General features: G+C 49.3%; 1 protein-coding gene and 1 long non-coding RNA gene across 3 annotated transcripts in view; both read left to right on the top strand.

Moving 5' to 3' along the window:
* The window catches only part of SMAD7 (SMAD family member 7), a 28,896-nt gene extending 25,184 nt beyond the window's left edge, over positions 1–3,712 (top strand). For both annotated transcript variants that reach the window (XM_018039656.1, XM_005697186.3), the window contains exon 4: positions 1,722–3,712. In XM_018039656.1, coding sequence (XP_017895145.1) covers positions 1,722–2,260 — 539 coding nt within the window. In that variant the 3' untranslated portion in view covers positions 2,261–3,712. The remainder of the gene's footprint in view (positions 1–1,721) is intronic.
* Positions 6,668–19,036, top strand: LOC106503538. The gene is made up of 4 exons (XR_001297235.2): positions 6,668–6,736; positions 6,844–7,011; positions 12,400–12,559; positions 18,947–19,036. It is a non-coding gene; the product is annotated as an uncharacterized LOC106503538 (long non-coding RNA).

Here is a 20,585-nt window from a genome sequence, read left to right as displayed (position 1 = left end):
TGGTGGGGCAGAGCTTTGAGAAGGCCGGGTGGGGTGTCTTGGGGACCACTGCTCAGGCTGTCCCAGGGGGTCACCAAACACATTTGTACAGACTTATTCACGGGACATCATGCAAGGCAGGCTGCTGCTTTAAAAAACAAACAAAAAAAAGGTAATGGAGCTGACTGGTTTCCAGGTCCTGACATGTCTGTGAACGTTGGAAGGAGTTGGTGTACTGAGCTGCGCTGGTTACCCAGCCTGCCGGGGCAGCAGGACACGGGCCCCATCCCTGCTCCAGCCCTGGCCTCTGTGCTGATACCCCGGCATGCCCAGGCGCTAAAACCCAGAGGTTCCACAATCAAAGAGGCCCGAACCAATCCAGAGATGTCTCACACCACCCCCAACCTTGGTGTCCCAAGCCCCCCACCCCAGTACGTGAAAGGCAAGGACTGCAGGGAGGGCGGGAGGAGGAGGAGGCTGCCTGCCCAGCCTTTCCCCATTTTTGTTAACAAATACAAGACTTCCGGTCTCCGCCCTGCCACCACAAACCACAGCGTTCCTGCAGCCTGGCCAGGCTGGGGGAGATTTATGGTTCCCAGTCTGAGGCCTGCCCTGCCGGCTCCAGCTTAAAGAGGAAGGAGGAGTTGGAATGCCAGCCGCTGGAGGCCCCCCCTTCCCTTCCATGGATCCCCCTTTTAAAGACACCCACCCCCATCCCCAGCGCCTGTTTAGGAAAAATCACCTTGCCAGAATCACCAGTCTCCCCTGCTGCTTGTGGGTAGAAGCATCATCTAGAAAGGCAGGGGTGGGGCCTCCAGGGGAGGAGGGGATGGGAGGGGGTAGGGCGCAGGGTTGAGTTGCTTCTCGGGAGGGAGGGGGAAAAGGGGGATGCCGGCGAGAAGGGCCTGCAAGCGTGGCCGAACCCACTGTAGGCGTGCTGTCTTCTGTCTGGGCTGTGACACCAGGGTGCATGCTGTGATTTGGCGTGGAGACGTGAACTCACCCTTTGTGTACAGATCTGCTGCTGACGGACACGCTGAAAGTTGTGTTTCTATTAAGAAGCTAGTTGTTTTTTTTCACCCTAAACCACCTCCACTAAAGTTTTTCTGGACAGTGATCCCTTATGACCAAGGCACTGATCTGAGAACCGGGTGACAGGCTCAGAGACTCTAGCAGGTGTTCCTGGAGTCCAGGTCTGGCTCTTTCGTCCCTGGAGCTTGAGAGAAAAAAAGCTTTCTGAATCCAGGTTTTCTCATGAGGATGACTTGAGGCTGGAGCCTCTGGCCTTCAAGGTTCCATCCCGTTGAAAAGAACTGAAATTCTGGACCATCCATGTATAACACCTTCTCTAGCCCTAAAACCAGGGCCAGCCAACTTACTGAGAGGTCTTTGCTTCTGAGCTCTGCAAGGATGGGGCTTTGGCTTTGGCCAGGTGGGCACATGTCCTGTGTTCTTGATAGAGTCGGGGGGATAGGGGGAATGAAGGGAAGAGACTCCCCGGCGAGCCTCGTGCATAGAGGCAAGGCTCTTCCATCACGGGGTCGAGCTTTCCAGACTCCCCGTAGGAGGACTGTCCAGCCTGCATCACAGCCAGCCACCTCATACCTCCTTCTGTCCTGCACCGAAACACAGACCAATCATGGGGGTGTATGTATGTGTGTGTCTTGGTTTCAGGAGGAAGAGGAGAAGGCCAGTCTCCATCACCACTGATTATGTCTGCCTTTTTTCTGTCTGTTTTCCAGATTCCCAACTTCTTCTGGAGCCTGGGGATCGGTCACACTGGTGCGTGGTGGCATACTGGGAGGAGAAGACGAGAGTGGGGAGGCTCTACTGTGTCCAGGAGCCCTCCCTGGACATCTTCTATGATCTACCTCAGGGGAATGGCTTTTGCCTCGGACAGCTCAATTCGGACAACAAGAGTCAGCTGGTGCAGAAAGTACGGAGCAAAATCGGCTGTGGCATCCAGCTCACGCGGGAAGTGGACGGCGTGTGGGTGTACAACCGCAGCAGTTACCCCATCTTCATCAAGTCAGCCACACTGGACAACCCGGACTCCAGGACGCTGTTGGTACACAAAGTGTTCCCCGGTTTCTCCATCAAGGCTTTTGACTACGAGAAGGCGTACAGCCTGCAGCGGCCCAACGACCACGAGTTCATGCAGCAGCCGTGGACTGGCTTCACCGTGCAGATCAGCTTCGTGAAGGGCTGGGGCCAGTGCTACACTCGCCAGTTCATCAGCAGCTGCCCGTGCTGGCTGGAGGTCATCTTCAACAGCCGGTAGCCACGCGGGGAGAGGGCAGAGCGGGGGCAGAGCGGGCCCAGTCCAAACTACTTTGCTGCTAATATTTCCCTCCTGAGTGCTTGCTTTTCATGCAAACTCTTTGGTCATTATTCCCTCCCCCAAACCCCCCACCGCCTACCCTCCTTCTCGTCGTCCTTGTTTATGTTGTTTTGTTCTTTGAGAAATAGCTTATGAAAAGAATTCTTGGGGTTTGGAGGGGCGGAGAGTGGTATGGTTGGCAGAACACTGCGATACGAAAAAGGGGAAGCAAAAAAATCAGCACCACCATACACCGTGTAAATGGGGAGCAGGCCCCACCCTTGGGGCCATCACTACCCTTGTCGGGGCGGGGTGTGCGTGCGTCAGTGCGTCCGTGCGTGCACGTATGTAGACGAGGGAAAGTGGTGTGCTCTGTTTCCTATGCGTGTTGCCTGCTGAGAGGTTTGTGTCTCCTTTGCCCTTTGGACAGGCTCAGTGGGGCAGCGGGTGTCCCAGCAGAAGGCTCTGTCCCCAGAGCCTGGGGAAGCCCCCACCCCGCTTCGCCCCTTCTCGGACATTGGCCTGTCCGAAGGCTTCTCCGAAGCCGCCCCACCAGAGGCCGGACCAGAACCCGTTTCCCCCTGCTGCCTCACTCCCCTCTGGCCACCTCGCTGCCATCGTCATAGCTGTCTGTCTCGGCCATCTGCTCCTGGACATCTCTGGGATGGGCTTCCCAAGGGTTGCCGGGGCAGCCCCGTCACAGTATTGCTCACCCAGCGCCCTCTCAGGCCCCTCCGCCTCTCCCCTGCCCTGGTTACATCAGGTTTTTCCTGGACTCACAAAGCCAGCTCAGCACTTTCCTCCCCTCCGCAGCCTGTGTTGAGCTCCGCTGTTAGACCAGCGAGGGGAGCAGCCCTCTACCCCCCACCCCCTACCCCTTCCCACCAAGAAGGAGTCGGTCCATCTTAACCCAAGGTACCATCCTGAGCTGACACCTAACCCTATCATTTCTTCTACAACTCATACACTCGTATGATACGTTGACACTGCTCTTAGCTCAATGAGCATGTTTAGACTTTAACATAAGCTATTTTTCTAACTACAAAGGTTTAAATGAACAAGAGAAGCATTCTCATTGGAAATTTAGCATTGTAGTGCTTTGAGAGAGAAAGGACTCCTGAAAAAAAAAAACCCTGAGATTTATTAAAGAAAAAATGTATTTTATGTTATATATAAATATATTATTACTTGTAAATATAAAGACGTTTTATAAGCATCATTATTTATGTATTGTGCAATGTGTATAAACAAAATAAAGAAAAGATGCACTTTGCTTTAATATAAATGCAAATAACAAATGCCAAATTAAAAAAAGATGAACACAAGATTGGTGTTTTTTTCTATGGGTGTTATCACCTGGCTGAATGTTTTTCTAAAGGAGTTTATGTTCCATTAAACAGTTTTTAAAATGTATACTTGATTCCATGTTGTCCTCCAGCTCCTTTTTCTTCTGACGGGGGGGAGGGTGGGATGCAGCCATCAGAATCCAGGACTCTTGGGAGTCTCCCAGAGCTTGGTGGGGGAAGAAGCCTGGTCGGGGGAAGCAGAGAAGGGAGAGACATCCAAAACCGCTTGGTCTTTCTCAGATCCTTAGGCAGGTGTCCTCAATTTGTAACGGGTCAACCTTGGGGAGCCTTCAGTTGCAAGGGCAGCTGATTTTTTAAAGCCTGAAGAGTTGAGAAAAGGGGACGTCATCTCAAATGACAGGGAGGAGGTTGCCCTGAGAGAGGTAAAGCCCCAAGCGCTTGGGCCCCTTGCTTCCTGCTTGTTAACGCCTCGATTTACATTAAATCCTGAGACTAGTGCAACTTTCCCAGAGGAAGGTCACTGCCACCCTGGGTTCCAGGACAGATTCCCTGAGGGCTGAAGCCCTGGGGTTGAGATGAGGCGGGGGCTGAGTGTTGATGGGTGGAGGTCTCTCCAAGGTCTGCCAAGTCCTGTACTGGGCACTTGGGGAGCTGGAGTTGGCTGGAAGGAGTCCAGTCCCACTCTCCCTCTGCAAACACTCTTCCAGATCTCTAATCCCTCAGCCCAGGCCAGCTTAGCTGTAGCGGCATCGGCTGGTAAACTGCCCCTTCGGGACTGCCCGTTGGATTTCCACTGCTTGATCTGAGCCACATTTTAGGCCTCTCACACAAGAAATTGTCCAAATCAGGTGTCAAACAAGGCTGTTTTCGTGTCTCTGAGAGTCTTGAACCTTAAGATTTTGGATATTGCAAACTGATACAGTTTCAGAAAAAAAGGTTTTTGGAGGGCCAAAATAGGATGGCCAAGTTTTCATTTTGCCAAATGACGCAAAGCATTACAGCCTACTGGCACCACTACTTTAATTCAAGGGAATTCTACAACTGTGTAGCAAGAAATGTGTGTGTGTGTGTGTGTGCTTAGTATCTCAGACATGTCAGATTCTTTGCAACCTCATGGACTAGCCCACCAGGCTCTGTCCATGGGATTCTCCAGGCAAGAATACTGGAGTGGGTAGCCAGTCCCTTCTCCAGGGGATCTTTCCAACCCAAGGATCGAACTCAGGTCTCCTGCATTGCAGGCAGATTCTTTACCATCTGAACCACGAGGGAAGCCAAATGGTCATTTGGGCCAGCTTGTTCCATGAGGTGATGGGGAACTCACCACCACTCGAGGCAGCTCAGTTGAACTGAAACCTGCCTCGGTTAATTCTCGTTCTGCAACCTGGAGTAAGTGTAAAATCCCATGTCTGGAAAACACCCAAGGAGGGCTCTAATTAACTCCCGGGTGGTAGTGGTGGAGGAGGGGTGGGGTGGAAGGTGTTACATTAGGGAGCTGTCAAAGGCATTTTTGTTTGCTCTTAACTTGCATCAGCATGCCAGAAAGCTCTTTAATAATAATAATAGCTACCATTTATTGAATGCTTAGCTGGTTGCCAGCCATGATGTTAAGCATTTAAGAGAATTATTTAATCCTCACTAGGACCCCCTGCAAAACTGAAGGCTCAGAGGTTAAAAGACTTGCCCAAGGTCATCTGGTGAGGAAGTGCTTGGGGTGAGGGGCAGGGCCCAATTCTGGCCCTACTTTTTGGTCTATACTCTGTAGAGATGTTATTTGGGTTGCCTCAAAGCAGGCGGAGGTGGGCCCCTTGCTGCGGGCCAGGCAAGGGGTCCAGAGGAAAGAGCTGTGGCATCACCTTCACACCCTCCTCTGTCACCTGGACTTGACTTTCAGCTCATCAGGCTGGAACTGGGCTGCTGGCAAGTGGACTCCCGTGGGACTGCTGACTCTGAGTCAGGGAAAGAGGAGTACCTAGGGGAGACCCCATATTTCTGGTATGCAGCACTGAGCGGCCGTCACCAGAGCCAGCCCCTGGGCACCTGCCGTGTGCCAGGACGTGTAGGGGGCATGTGGCCTCGATGGTGCTGGAGGACAAGACGCCTGCACCTGAGGGTGATCAGCAACACGGGCAGAATTTGTTGAGCAAGGAGCTAGGAACTTCAGCCCAGATGGAGTTCAGATTCGTGGAGGGAAGGACCAGACCAGACGCTCCCTAGAAGGGACGTTTCCCTACCGCCTGATTCTCCTTCCTTTCTCAGCTCACCAGTCAGATTTGGGGTGCATCACAGGTTATGCCCTCTGCTCTCTTCTCAGGCCACATCCTGTCCTGAGGTGGCAACACCACTCAGGTACCTTCATCTCCCCCAAGCTGCGAGGCGTCAGCTGCCCACTCCCATCATGAAGAAACAAACCAGATCCTGTCCACCCTGCCTCAGTCCGTCCATGGTTAGAAATGCAAACCTTTCTCACGTATGTTGCCTTGCTCTGTCCCCACTCGTACGATTTAGTTCAGGGCTGTCTAGAGCCCCCTTGGCCTGCCTTCCTCCGCTCCAGGTTCCCCTTCAGCGTCTGCCCCCACTAATCTCGTGCTTTAACCTCTCAACACACACACCCTCAGTCTTGGTACCTGCGTGCAGGGTGACTTGCAGTTCACACCTTACTTGCGTGTTTCTAAGCAAGAGCTTTCCAGCTCCTTCTTCAATCGACTTCTTATCCTTCAAGATGCAACTCAGACTAGACCTCCTTCAGGGAACCTCTCCCTTAAAAATTTCTGCTCCAAGGAGACATCAGTGGAGCTTCTCTTCCCTACTGAACAGTATGTTTTGTCACTCTGGGATCTCAGTTGGGGCCCCTCTTAGGATCCAGTGCCCTAAAAATTTCTGGTATGGTGTTCAGACAGGGCTTGTCCCAACAAGGGAGGGAGACACAGAATTGTGGGCTTAGCTTGGAATGGAAATAATAATACCCAGCACTGATTGTGTTCTAATTATGCAGTAAGTAGTGTCCCAGGCATTTTACATTGGTATCGTCCCGTATAATTCTTACTACTATCTTCAAAGTAGCTACATTATCGCGAGGCCCTGTTCGACATGAAGAAATGGAGGTTAGAGAGCTGCCCAGGTCCCCCAGGTGGTAAGTGATGGTGTCAGCTTTCATCACTTCTATGCTATCTCATCTCCATCGGCAGGCTTGGGTCAAGAGTGATGGAATAGGGCTGATATTTTTTTTTCTAAAACAAGGTCCAGTTGAAAGGACCAGGCTGATCTGATTGCTGAGCACCCGAGTTCTGGACAGGTACAGATCGGTGTTCACCAAGGGTCTTCCCAGTGCATGCCCGGCCGGGGCCCCACTATGGCAACGCAGAAGCCGACCTTGGCCAAGCTCTGGAAGAGGCAGCCCTCCCACAGGTGAGTGACTTGCCCAGGACACCCACATATATAGTCTGGGGGCAGGGAAGGATGGAACTGCACCCAGGCCCACAGCAAGCAGACTTCCTGATGGTGAGGCCCCCACCCTCAGCCTCCAGAGGATCTTTCTGTCCACTTGCGTGTTGTCAGAGCAGCTGCCCTGGAAGCACGGCTCTAGACAGTGACCGCACGAGCGCCGGGGCAGGTGGGTGTGGGGTCTGACTCATGGGATGTGACTCAGGGTCCTGGGTGTTGGAGTCAGAGAGACTGCGGTGGGGGTGCTCACTTGGGTAAGTCACTAACCTCTCTGAACCCGTTTCTGAAACATCAAATGGGCATTATACCTGCCTTGTGGGGCCAGGGGAGGGGGGGCGGGTATTAGTAAGGAAATACATTGAAGAGCCAGCCATTGGGTGGTTAGGCTGAACCAGTTGGGGTTGCTACTATCTGACGGTTTAGACCTCCCCAAATGGCAATTTCATATCATTTAATCTACTGGATGCTCAATTCAAAGCAGTGGCAGTTAGGAGTCCCCAACCTTCTTTTTCCCTAGGAGCTACAGGCAGGGGCTGTGCAACCAGAGGGCTGAGAAAAGGCAGCAGGGGTGATCAATACTGAGGCCATTCCCTGCTCCTCAGGGTCCCAGCGAACTGCCAAGTCCAGGTCAGAGCAGGCAATGAGGGCCGGCGGGAGCCCGAGGAGGGGGCCTGGGGTGCCCCAGGCTCCGGAGAAGGGGGCATGGGCCCCAGGCAGCGCCCATCGAGCTGAGCAGCCCGCATGGCCCTGGGTTTCCTGGAGCTGGAGCAGCAAGCTTGAGTTGCCAACTCAGCAGTTTTCTCCACCAGAAGCGCCCCCCTCTCTCTTTCTGAAAGTAATGATTTTCTAAAAATGGATTCCCTCCCCTCCCCCCCAGCTGCAATTAATCCAGTGAATGTGAAGTAGCCGCTGGAGGAGGCCCTCGTGAGTTCAGACCAGCACAAGCACTTTGATTCAGGAACGATTCACAGCTAGGGATGAGGGGTAGGAGAGGGTGCATGTCCTGGGTGCCGGATTGGGCTCACTGTGGGGTTTGTTTAGCGCCCTTTGGAGCCACAGAGATAAGAGCTGCGGGGTTCTTTCTAGGGAGACTGTGTGAGGAGACTTCCTCGGGATTTGAGAGTAGAAGAATCTCAGTCCCAAGCTCCGAATTCATCCAATAGACACGCATGCCCGCCCCAGGCCAGCCAGACGAAGTTGATAAATAAACCTGGGGCACTTGTCTGGAGCTGCCTTTAAAAAAAAAAAGAAAAAATTAAGTTGAAGTATTGCAAAGAGTTGGACATGACTGAGCGAGCGACTTTCACACACACACACACATAGTTGATTTATAATATTGTGCTCATTTCTGCCATACAGCAAAGTGCAGCAGTTATACACATATGTTAAGTTATACACATATACACATCCTTTTAAAAATATTATTTTCAGTAGGAGCTGCCTTTTTAAGGAGCTTTGGGGGAGAAAGAATGTGATTGTCTTATCCTAAGACAAGCCCAAGTGTGTTATGTAGAACAATGCAAACGACGTGAGTACTTCAGTGAAACGACAAGACACAGGGAGGATGTGTCTTTGTTCCCAGTGTTGCTTTTAGCATGGGTCCAGGCCCATGTGGGCACTTCAGTGGGGAAGGATAAGATGGAATTTATGCCCTGGATTTACAGGTGGGACACATAGGCCCTGGAGGCAGAAACAGACTATGTCTTAAGGGCTGCACTGAACCTAAGAGAAAGTATGGCTGATCTGTAGACAGAGATATTACATTGTTCTCAACAGTGCAGAGATTCCTTTCACACACATTCTCTTAAGAGAGTCTGGAAGAAGGAACAGAGGTTGGACTTGAGACACCCAGCCAACAGGTAGCAAGAACACACCTGGCAATTCTCCTGAAATCTCTCCCAGGGCTTTTCCCCGCCCCCTGAGCATGGCACTTGCTTGCTCTGTGCAACAACCCTTTAAAACTCCTTCCACTCCATCAGCCTTCGGGGTCCCGGTACCAATAAGTGGCTGTGGGAGAGACATTCCATTCTCAGACATTTTCTCTGTACCTCGGTGGCCCCCATTTCCCAGCCTCCCTTGCAGTTTGTCTGCGGCCATGTGACTAGTTCTGGCCAATGGGCCTCAAGGGGAGGCCCCCTCTGGGCTAAAGCCCTGAAGAACTAGTGAGTGGTGATCCAGCGTCTCTCTCTCCCTCTGTCACCTGGAAGAGGGAGGCATGAGATGAAGTCACTGGATCCCTGAATCACTGCCCTGGAAGCCGCTGTGCCTGCAACAGGCTGTGTGAAGGTACTTTTTTGTGTCATTGACTGAGACTGAGTGGCTTGCCATCCAAATGAACCCATGGCCCATTCCACCCACGCAGACACTACACCCAATCTGTCTTGCTTTCCTCTTTTCATGGAGATTTGTCCTGTATCTCTAACAGCACTGGAGTTCCTTGAGGTCAGGCAGCAGCTTACATTCTTACTTGAATCACATTTTTTATCACCCCAAGCCCAGCTCTGGGCTCATAATAGGTGCTTAGTAATTGCTATGACTGATGTAAACTGAGGGGCTTTCCCCACTCGTGTCCCTGGAGGGGTTGCTGGTTGCCCTCCAAGGGCAGTCTCCCCAGGCTCTCCAAAGATGCATGGAAATTCCCGCTTTGCTCACACTTAACCTCCTAAAACCCACTGGAAGCCCCTCCCCACCCTCCTCCTTGAACCACTCATCTCCACAGGAGCAAGAAACTGTTCCAGCTCAGGCCACTGTCAGTGTAGATCCTGCCAAGGCCAGAGCCTCCTGGGCTCCCTCACTCAGCCAAGGAGAGAGAAATTTCCAGAGCTCAGCTGAATGCGTCAGAGAGCATTCCCAGCACACAGTTCCTCAGCCCTGGTCTGCATTACTTGCGCCATATGAATTACATGTCTGGGGCTTCCTTGGTAGCCCAGACGGTAAAAGATCTGCCTGCAATGCAGGACATACGGGTTTGATCCCTGGGTCAGGAAGATCCCCTGGAGAAGGAAATGACTACCCGCTCTAGTATTCTTGCCTGGAGAATCCCATGGACAGAGGAGCCTGGCAAGCTACAGTCCACGGGGTCCCAAAGAATCGGACATGACTGAGTGACTAATGCTTTCAATTTCACTTTTCATTTACATATTTAACATTTTGTTATCTATCTGTTAGTCTGGTTATTGTCTGACTCCCTTAGCAGACTGTAAGCTCTGTCCTGCCACATCCCCGGTGTCCAGTACAGTGCCCTGGACAGAGTAGGCACTCCACAAATGTTCTTTGGATGAATCAGTGTGGAATGATTAGTCAACTTTCCAAATGAAATACATTCAAGTTTCAGATGAATTCAGTTTTCCCCCAAGAAAAGTAGGTTTGTACTGTACTTGCTTCATAATATTTGTGAAAAGAAAGAGTACATTCTTATATTTTTTCCCCAAAAGGTATATGCAAAACTTTTGCCTTTTGGGGACTTCCCTGGTGGTCCAATGGTTAAGAATGTGCCTGCCAATGCAGGCAGGCAATGAAACCGTTCTGTCTCCAGTCTGGGAAGATTCCACATGCCACAGGGCAACTAAGCCCAGGCACCCCAACTACTGAAGCTCTCATGCCCTGGAGCCCATGCTCTGCAACAAGAAAAGCCACCGTAATGAGAAGCCCAAGGACCACAACTAGAGAGAGCCCACGAGCAGCAACAAAGACCCAGTGCAGTCATAAATAAATAAATAAAAACTCTGGCTCTTTGAGTAATGGTAACAGCTGCCACCATAAGCATAATAATAACAGCAGCCTGTATATAGAGTTTTTGTACCAGGCACTCTGAGCAGAGCACTTGGTGTTGTCTCTAAGGTAAGGGTTGTCATTAGCCCATTTTACAGGTGAGGAAATGGAGAACCAGGGAGGAATAGGGCAGGAATCCCTGTCTGCTTAACTCCACGGTTCTTGTTCTGAGTCCTGAGCCCCCATGGGAGGCTGCAACTTCGAAAGAGCAGTTTTTCTGGTTTCTTTCCTTGAGGTTAAGATACATCCTGAGGCCAAGGTTCTGCAACTGGAGACTCCAGGGGTGTCTCTCCCAGGAGACTTGCTATGTAGTCAGGCTGTCCCATCCCATCAGGGTCTGGAATCTTTGCTGCGTCAAGGCCCCATGTCATCAGCACCAGATATTCTAATGACACGCTGAAGCCTGGGAAATTACAGTGCCCAGGAGACTTGTCCCGGAGGCCTTGCTCAGGGTAATTCCAGAGCAGGAGAGAATGCTGGGAATAACAAGAAAACCAGAGTCAGGCTGCCAGCCTTAGGTAATGGAATGGTGTGTTCTGGCCATGGAGCATGGGGGATGGAGAATTTTATTTTCTAAAACAGATTTTTTTTCCCTAAATTTTAAAAATACTGAAAAATGCAAAATCAAAAGTAAAAATGATACTCAGTCTTCTCATGGAAAATTATGGCTTTCAATGCCACTCCCCAGAAATGAGGACTATTACAGGAGGCTTTGATTCATCTTCTGAACCTGGCCTCTGCTTCTACGTATGCACATAGACAATTTTCATGAATGGAGTCAAGTTTTGCATATTGGCCTGCAAACTGCTTCTGTCACTTAATGATGCATCAGATATTTCTTGCTTGACTAGCATTGGAGCTGAACTTAGAGGATTCTAGCATTCATTTGAAAGGTGAATACCACTTGACGCTGAACCGGAGTGAAGGTATGGAGCAACTGGAACTCTCTTCTGAGGATGGTGGGGATAACAAACAATTGGTTTAACCATTTTTGGAAAACTGCTTGCCACTGTCTACTAAAGCTAATCATACCCGCATCAGAAATGCATACATACCTTCACCAAAAGAATATTCCCAGCAGTACTATTCAAATAGCTGCAATTCAAAAGTCCATCAAAAACAGAGTGAATTTTTAAAAATGCGGTTTATTTCTACAGTGGATGTCATATAGCAGTGGAAAGGAAAGAACTATAACTGCACACAAGAACAAATCTCACAGGTGTGGTGCTCAGCTGAAGAAGCCAGACACACAAAACCCATACGGTATGATTCCATTTGTATCAAGTCCAATGTCAGGCCAAATGAGTCTACGGTTTTAGATGTCAGGAAGGGGCACGAGAGGAACTTCTGGGGGCTAAAGTGCTGTTTCTTAATCTTAATCTACTGGCTATTCACATGGGATGTTCCATTTGTCAGAATTCACTGAGCTGTTCACTTACACTGAAGATTTGTGTACTTTTCTGTACGTGTCATACTTCAGTTAGAGTCTATTTTCCAAAGAGAGGCTCAGTGGCATTCAGTCCCTTCCCCCGAAATCAGTCCTGTTTCCCCTAGGTTTGCCCCTTTCTTTCTCTCTTCCAGAACCTTCGGAACACACACAGCAGGCATGGTGTGTCGCCATTGGTCCTGTAGGGCAGAGAGAGGAAAAGTCGACCTTCAGGTCCTGGAAGCCCTGGTGGGACCCAGTGGCCAGCCTTGGGAGAGCACTCAGGCTGCACCGCCCCCCAGGCTTGCTCCGATGGTCAGTGGGCAGCAGAGGGAGGAGGAAGCGGAGGAGGGAGAGCTGTGGGAGGAGGAAAAAGGGTTACTGTCCTCGTGACTGTTTTGGGGTCTGACAAAGAGGCTTGTGGCTTGGCAGCGTCCTGAGGGCTGGAATTTCTGGGGTCCAAGGTATCATCACAACAAGGTAACTACTTCTACTACTGTTATCATTGCAAATAGTAGCTAATGCTTCTTGAGCACTTAAAAAGTGCCGGGTGCTCTGTAACTGCTTTATATCCATCTCTCCATTCAATCCTTTTTTTTTTCCCCATGCCACGTGGTATGTGAAGTTTTCGTTCCCCAACCAGGGGTCAAATTCATGCCCTCTGCAGTGGAAGCATGGCATCTTAACCCCTGGACCACCAGAAAAGTCCCCATTTTAATCCTTTCAGTGTAGAGTTATATGTACCCCATGTACATGTGAGAGGCTCACATATGTGCAGTTAGGCCCCTGACTACAATATTCCACCCACCTCTGCTTAATTTTGATTCTCTAGTTGTTCATCTGGGGGCCTGCTAGGTGCCAGACTCTGTTGGACCCTGAAGTATACAAACTGGTGTGATACATTCTCTGCACTGTCTCAGCAGGATAGTAATCAATTGCCTGCTTATTCAAACCAATGTTCATTGTTCTATGTCATATTTTAAGGTGCTCCAAATAGGTAAATGTGTAAATAAAATTTCATTTGTTTTGCTGTTCAGCAGAACTTGGTAAGTTAGGTTCACTAAAATTTAGACTAAATTAACAAAAAGGAAAAAGAACTTTGAAAGTTATCTTTGGTTCCACGATCACGTTGAACCTGTTGACATCGGAGCACAGGACTTTTTAAAGAATACATTCACATGTGACCACCACAGAAGTAGGTACTCAAAGAAAAATTAAATTGTTATAAAATAACACTATATTGTTTTGTAAACTGTACCCTCCTTCACACACTTGATAATCTAATGAGATCATGTTCAAGTAGCACAGCTACTTCTAATGTTTTTTTCATCATTAGAGGGTGAGGTGGTATGTGTATCAATTTTTTTCCATATAGTTTGCATTTCTTTTGTGAATGTCTTATTTGTATCTTTGGCCTGTTTTTTCTTTGGTTTGTTATTCTTTATGGCCACTTATTTTTCAAGGAATTAAAAACGTTTTTCCGAGTTTATGCACAAAATTTTAAAAGTCAAAGATAATTGAAAGTTTTACAATGAAATATAGCATCCCTCGTCCTTTCATTCTTCCCCTGAGTTTCCCAGAAATAGCCCTTTCAACTCTTCCAGCTGTTTCTTTCGGTATGTATCACCGTATCTCTTTTTCATTTTAGTATATAAAAGTATTTTATTCATTTAAAATGTAAAAATAATTTATATTCATTATCAAATATTCAAAAGCTATAAAAGTATGTTAAGAAAAATGTTAAAGCCCTTTCCAGCATCTTCAGTGTTACTTTTCAGGGGTAAATTACATTACCACTATGATTTTATCACCACATTTCTAAATTATATTATATTTCTTGATGCATTAATTTCAAGTATTATTTGTTAACTTTCGACTAACGTTCTAGGTCGAGATCACTGTCTTGAATCTTCATACTACTGTCTTTTCATCAGTAGTCAACACTAACACTATTGGAGCTATGCCCATCTTGTTCACTGCGATGGATGGAGGGTACTATGGTTGCATTTCTTTCCTTACACATCTCTGGTGTGCTTGGAGTTAAGCTTTGCCTAGATTCTTTTCATTGGTTTAGAGTTCACTGTGGGTTTTGCCGTTGCTTTCCACACCCCTCAGGCACTTCTCAGTGTACCTCCAGCCATTCTAGACTTTTCCTCAAGGTCAAACCTATCAGACAATTTGCCAGCACGATGTCTTTCCCCCTCAAGTCTCCATCCTTCTGCTCTGTCTGGACAGGTTGCCTTGTGGACCTGATGGATGCATAGCAGTCACCCTGAATCCCCCATCCACCTCTGTGTTGGCTTGAGTCTCTTGTTCCCCAGATCCCATGAGGGCACCTCCCTTGATTGAATCCCTCATTTGGGTGCCAGTTATCTTTGAAAACTGTACCATGCTTGCTTTCTTTCCTTCCTTCCCTTCCTCCCCCCTTCTTCCCCACTTCCTTTCCTCTTCTTCTCCTTCTCCTCCTGCCTGAGGACTATGCGGCTGGAGGACAGGGAAGGGCTCCCTGACAACCTCAGCCTTCTCTCTGTTGTCTCAAGCGCATCCTGCAAAGGGGCCCTGAAGGTGGAGTTTAGTCCTCAGATCCACCTGCCAGAAAGCAGAGTCACCTCCCTCCCTTTCCCCTCTGTTCCTCCCCATCTGGTTTTCTCTTGCCCTGGACTGCTAGTTTCTGGGTTTTGTTTGTTTGTTTTTGGCCATACCATACGTCTTTCGGGATCTTTGTTCCCTGACCAGAGATCGAACCCACCCCTCATCAGTGAAAGTGCAGAATCCTATCCACTGGACCTCAAGGGAATTCCCTGGGAGTTTCTGGATCTGAATTAGTTTTCCTTTCTCTGCCACTCCCTCAGCTTAGGCACTCCTGGCCTCCAAGCCATTGTCCCTGTACCCACACTTGTCCCCCTGCTGACTGATCCTCCTGGGTATGGCAGAGGGCACTCTGTAAACCCAGATCTGAGTGGTTTTGTGTGTAAAAGCCGTGCACTTTCACATCTCTAAGCTGTTACACAGACTCTTGGTCTGAATGCCTTTCCCCCTTTCTTTAGCTGATGAACTCTCTTCTTTCAAGGTCTGGCTCAAGTATCTATCTACTCCTCCAAGAAGCCTCCCAGTCTGTCCTGTTGGCATGAAGCAGATTCTGCAGCAGTTTATATGATGCTTTTTGTAACCCCTGTTCTTGTCTGCCTTGGGCCAGATCCTGACACCAACTAGCTGAGTCCCAAGTCACCTTCCTTCCGATCCTGCATCTGCACGCTCCCTGGGGAGAAGAACCCGGCTGTGCTCCACACCGACTGTGTGCCATGCCCTTTGCTGAGAATTTTCCCCACACAATACAGTTATACACTGGGCTCTAAGTCCTTCAGCAACACCCCTCTGTGCTGCGTGCGCTTTTGACAATCTGGGCAGGGAGTGGGGTGAGCAGTGACTTGGAGGAGATGGGGGAAGGTGAGCGAGAGGGAATCTGTTATTGATTTGCCCATAGATCCCCTGGGCTCTTTACCTGGCTTGGGAAATTCTCTTCCCCTGAGGCTGTCGAGCGATTAAAGAGCAAGACACTTGCTTCCTCAGCTTCCCTAGCGGCCAAGTATAGGCACGTGACCTGAGATCAGCCAATCAGATGCCCCTGCTCTGGTCTTGGCGTCAGGATGGGGGATGGGGAACGACTCTAGGGATGGGCAGTGGCTACATCCTGTTTCTGGGGAACAGCTGCCTCCGTGGGGCCAGTAGCATGGTCCAGTGTTTGGAGTCCAGTGCAGACGTCAGTGGGGAGAAGAGAGTCATCTAGGGTTCCAGGGGGCCCTTGGGTTCTCAAGAAGCAGCTCTGGGGTGTGGGTTTGGCAGCCTTCCCCACAGTGGAGTTCTCCAGCCTACTGTTGATTCTACAACCTACGCAGGGTCCCGTCAGAACTTCCCTTTCGTGTTTAACTCAGCTAGACTGGCTTCCTAGGTGGTGCAGTGGTAAAGAATTCGCCTGCCAATTCAGGAGCCGCAAGAGACAGTGGGTTCGATCCCTGGAATGGGAAGATCCCCTGGAGTAGGAAATGGCAACCCACTCCAGTATTCGTGCCTGGAAAATTCCATGTACAGAGGAGCCTGGTGGGTGGGCGACAGTCCACGGGGTCTCAAAGAGTCGGACTCGACTGAGCATGAGCACACACAGCTAGAACAGTCTTTTGTAGGTTGCAGCTACAGAGACTGACCGCAGATAGAGGCCAGGAAGGGCATAGGGCATGGTTGGCTCCCAAGCCATCCCATGGGGACAGGAGACCTGGGAGTCTCTGCCCCTCCTGATAGTGATGGGGGCCCTGGCATGCTCCCGACCTGGGTGGTCACTCAGATCCCTGAGCAAGCAGAGGCCACTCAGCATGGGCAGGGTGGTAAGGTTGCAGAAGCCCGTAGGGATGCCCCAGGAGGACTCGGGCTCTAAATAGAAACGTCCTAGGCAGTGTCCCTTCATCCTGAGAGCCACGCAGCTTTAGAGCCTGCGCCACCCTTCAGAGCAGCCAGGGGCTGGCCTCCCCCGGTCAGGTGGCCTGGGTTCTTATCTGGCTGCAGGTAACGCCCCGTGTGGCTTGGGTCACTCGCTCCTGTTCTCTGAGCCTCAGTGTCTGTGTCCTCACCGGGAAGCCTGGGAGGGGGACAGATAACTGAGAGGTCCCCTCTAGGACTGGTGCTTCCAGAACAAGCACCCGGAGCCTCTGGGACCTCATCATCCCCACCTCACCCCCTGCCTCACCCCGTGAACTCCTGTGAGCTCCCTGATAGCAACCCCCTGCCATACACATAGTAGGCACTTAAGAAGTGTGAGTTGACAGCACCAGGGACAGGCTGGCTCCGTTAAGGGTGTGGGTGTGTTGTGGGGGGTCTGTGGTGACGCTCAAGGATCTTTTCCTGGGAACTCCAGCCCAGCCTCCCAGTGGGTCCTTATGGCGGCGGAGGGGGAGGAGGAAGGGGTGAGTGGCAGCCTCAGCAGTGGCCCCGAGGCAGCCTCTGCAGGCACTTTCTGGGAAGCCGCCCCCAGAACCTAGCCTTGCGAAGGCTGAGGAGGCCCGTCTCCAGCCCCGTTTCCCTTGAACTGGAGCCAGGCAGTCCTCACGCATTACTCACTGGCGGGGCGGCCCTGGCCCAGGGCCAAGGCAAACAAGGCCTCCAGCCTGCCTGGGGGCTGGTTGGCTCAGGCTTGGGCGGGGAGGCGCCCACGCCTGGCCCCTGCTGTGGCCAGCCCGCTTGTGTCCCCCAGCAAGCCCAGCCCCGGCCTGGCCCAGGAGTCAGGCTTTGGGCCTCCCTCACCCCCAGGGTTGGGCCTTGTTGTCCCTCTGGAGCTGGTGCTGCTGAGGGCCCTTTTTCCTCCAGCATCTGGATCCTCCTTCTCTGCCAAGGGAGACGCTGACTCGTACCGTATGGCCAATGCGGAGGCTTCACCCAGGGCCTGCCATTGACCAGGCCCTGGGACAGCGGAGGAGGAATAAGCCAAGACCTTTACCCTTCCTGAGTCCCAGGTCTGCATCTCAGGACAGGGACATCAGGGAATGATCAGGGATGACCAGTCCATCAAATATTATACATTAGACAGAGTGTAGGAAAGGGTCAGGCTAGGAAGACTTCCTGGAGGAAGTAGAGCCTGACAAGGCCATGAGAAATGGGGAAATTTTGCATAACCTTGATGGAGGAAGAGAGAAGAGGCTGTACGGTGGGTGACGGTCTCTGGATGTGATGGGTCTGAAGATGGGGGGCGGGTAGGAGGAGGATTGCTAGGTGAGGAGGATGAAGCCAGGTACTAGTGGTCCTAAGCAGGACCAGTCAGCTCCTTTGTTCAGAACCAACCTGTCCACCCATCTAGACATTCATCCACCACGCCATCCATCCATCCATCCATCCATCCATCCATCTATCCATCCATCCATCTATTCATCCATCCATCCATTTACTCACACACACACCCATCTACCCATCCAACCATCCACCCGCCTATCTATCCATCGATTTATTCATCCATCCAGCCATTTCTTCCATTCAAACTACAAATATCTATTGAACACCCACAATGAGCCAAGACATGTAGTAAATATTTTCACTGACTTATGGATTAGGTAAATAGGCTCCGTAAGTGTTTGTTTAAGTAGATGGAGAAGTGATGATCGAGAGAAACCTGTCTCTGCCCTCAAGGAGATTACTGTGTTGTAGAACAAAAAATATAACTTTAGAAATTGTGACAAGTGCTATAAAGGAAAAGACCAGGGTGCCAGGAGAGACAAGGAGGAGGTCAAGGCTGTGGCTGTTAAACTGCTGTGAGATCCTTGGCAAGTAACTTGATGTCTCCAGGCCTCATCATCTGAATCTGTGAAATGGGAATAATGATAGTGCCTACTTTACAGAGTTGTCCATCAATTTTTTTTTCAGTTATCAAAGTCTGAAATCTTTAATATTGGCCAATTTTCTAATCCATGGTCTATATTTAGTTTCCATTTTCTTAAAAATTTTTTTAATAGTTTTATTGAAATATATATGTAGGTCATATACCACACCCTTTCCTGCTTGTGAATAATGCTGCTGTAAACATGCATGTAGACATTTCTGTGTGACCGTACATATTCACTACTCTTGGGTATAGACTTATCTTGAAGACGTTGAGGGCTCAGTTCCAGATCATTAAAATGAATATCGAAATAACGCAAATAACACAATTTTTTGGTTTCCCAGCGCATACAAAACTCATGTTTTGACTCCTCTGGTGACGCAGTAGATAAGAATCCACCTGCCAATGCAGGGAACAGAGGTTCGAACCTTTGTCCAGGAAGATCTCACAAACCGCGGAGCAGCTAAGCCCCGGTACCACAACTTCTGAGCCCACCCTCTACAGCGTACGAGCCACAGCTACTGAAACACACTTGCCTGGAGCCTATTCTCTGCAACAAGAGTACCCACCCCAATGAGAAGCCTCTGCTTGTTGCGACTAGAGAATGCTCACTCACAGCAATGAAGACCCAGGGCAGAAACAAACAAACAAAAATCACAATTGTTATTAAAAATATTTTATGTTATGATGTGTCTATCAATTGTTTAATAGCATCATGTCAAAAACAAAGTGCGTACCTTAATCAAAAAACACTTTCTCGCTAAAAAAAGGCTAACCATCCCCTGAACCTTCAGTGAGTTGTACTCTCTGATCATTGACCACAGATTACCAGAACAAATACAAAAATGTTGAAAAAGTTCGAAATATTTTGAGAATTACCAAAATGTGACACAGGGAAGACAAGATGAGCATAGGTTGGAAAAACAGTGCTGATAGACTCGCTCGATGCAGGGTTGCCAAAAAACTTTGACTTATACAAAATGCAGTATCTGTGAACCCAATGAGGCAGAGTGTAATAACACAAGCCATGCCTGTGTATACACGTAGTAGTGGAATTGCCGGGACATATAGTAACTCTATGTTTAATATTTTGAAGAGTTGTCAGACTAATTTACAAAGTGGCTGCACCATTTAACATTCCCACCAGCAGTGTACGAAGGGTTCTGATTTCTCCACATTCTTGCCAATTTTTGCTATTATTAGACCTTGTGAGTCTAGACATCCTGGTGGGTATGAAGTGGTATCTCATTGTGGTTTAATCTACATTTCTCTGATGACTAATGATGTCAGATATCTTTTCGTGTGCTTATTAGCCATTTGTGTGTCTTGGAGGAATGTCTATTCATTTCCTTTGCTATTTTGAAATCAGATTATTTGTGCTTTTATTGTGGAGTTGTGAGGGTTGTTCATATATTCCGGATGCGAGTCTTTTATCAGCTATATGTTTTGCCAATGTTTTCTCTGATGCTGTCAGTTGTCTTTTCACTTTCTTGGTGGTGTCCTTTGAGGCACAAAAGGTTTTTTATTCTCTTGAAGTCCAACATATCCATTTCTTCTTTTGTTACTCATACCTCTGGTGTCATACATAAGAATCCTTTGCCAGATCCAAGGTCATGAAGGCTCACCCCTAGTTTCTCTTAAGAGTTTCGTAGTTTTGACTCTTATATTAGGTCTGTGACTTATTTTGTGTTAGTTTTTATATACGGTATGAAGTAAGGATCCAGCTTTACCCTTTGCCATGTGGAAATCCAGTTGAAAAAACTGTTTTCCTCCCATTGGATGGTCTTGACAACCTTGTTGAAAATCGGCTGACTGTAGGAGTCTGAGTTTATTCATGGATTCTCAATTCTGCTCCATTGATTTATTTATTTATCCTTGTGCCAGTACCACATTGTCTTGTAGCAAGTTTATAAATCAGGAAATGTGAGTCCTGCTATTTTGTTCTTCTTTTTCAGGATTATCTTGGCTGTTCTTGGTCTCTTG

This window comes from Capra hircus, chromosome 24 (assembly GCF_001704415.2).
Source record: "Capra hircus breed San Clemente chromosome 24, ASM170441v1, whole genome shotgun sequence".
In the NCBI taxonomy this organism is placed as follows: domain Eukaryota; kingdom Metazoa; phylum Chordata; class Mammalia; order Artiodactyla; family Bovidae; genus Capra; species Capra hircus.
Note: the sequence above shows the minus strand (reverse complement) of the source record. Positions and strands in the feature narration are given on the sequence as shown.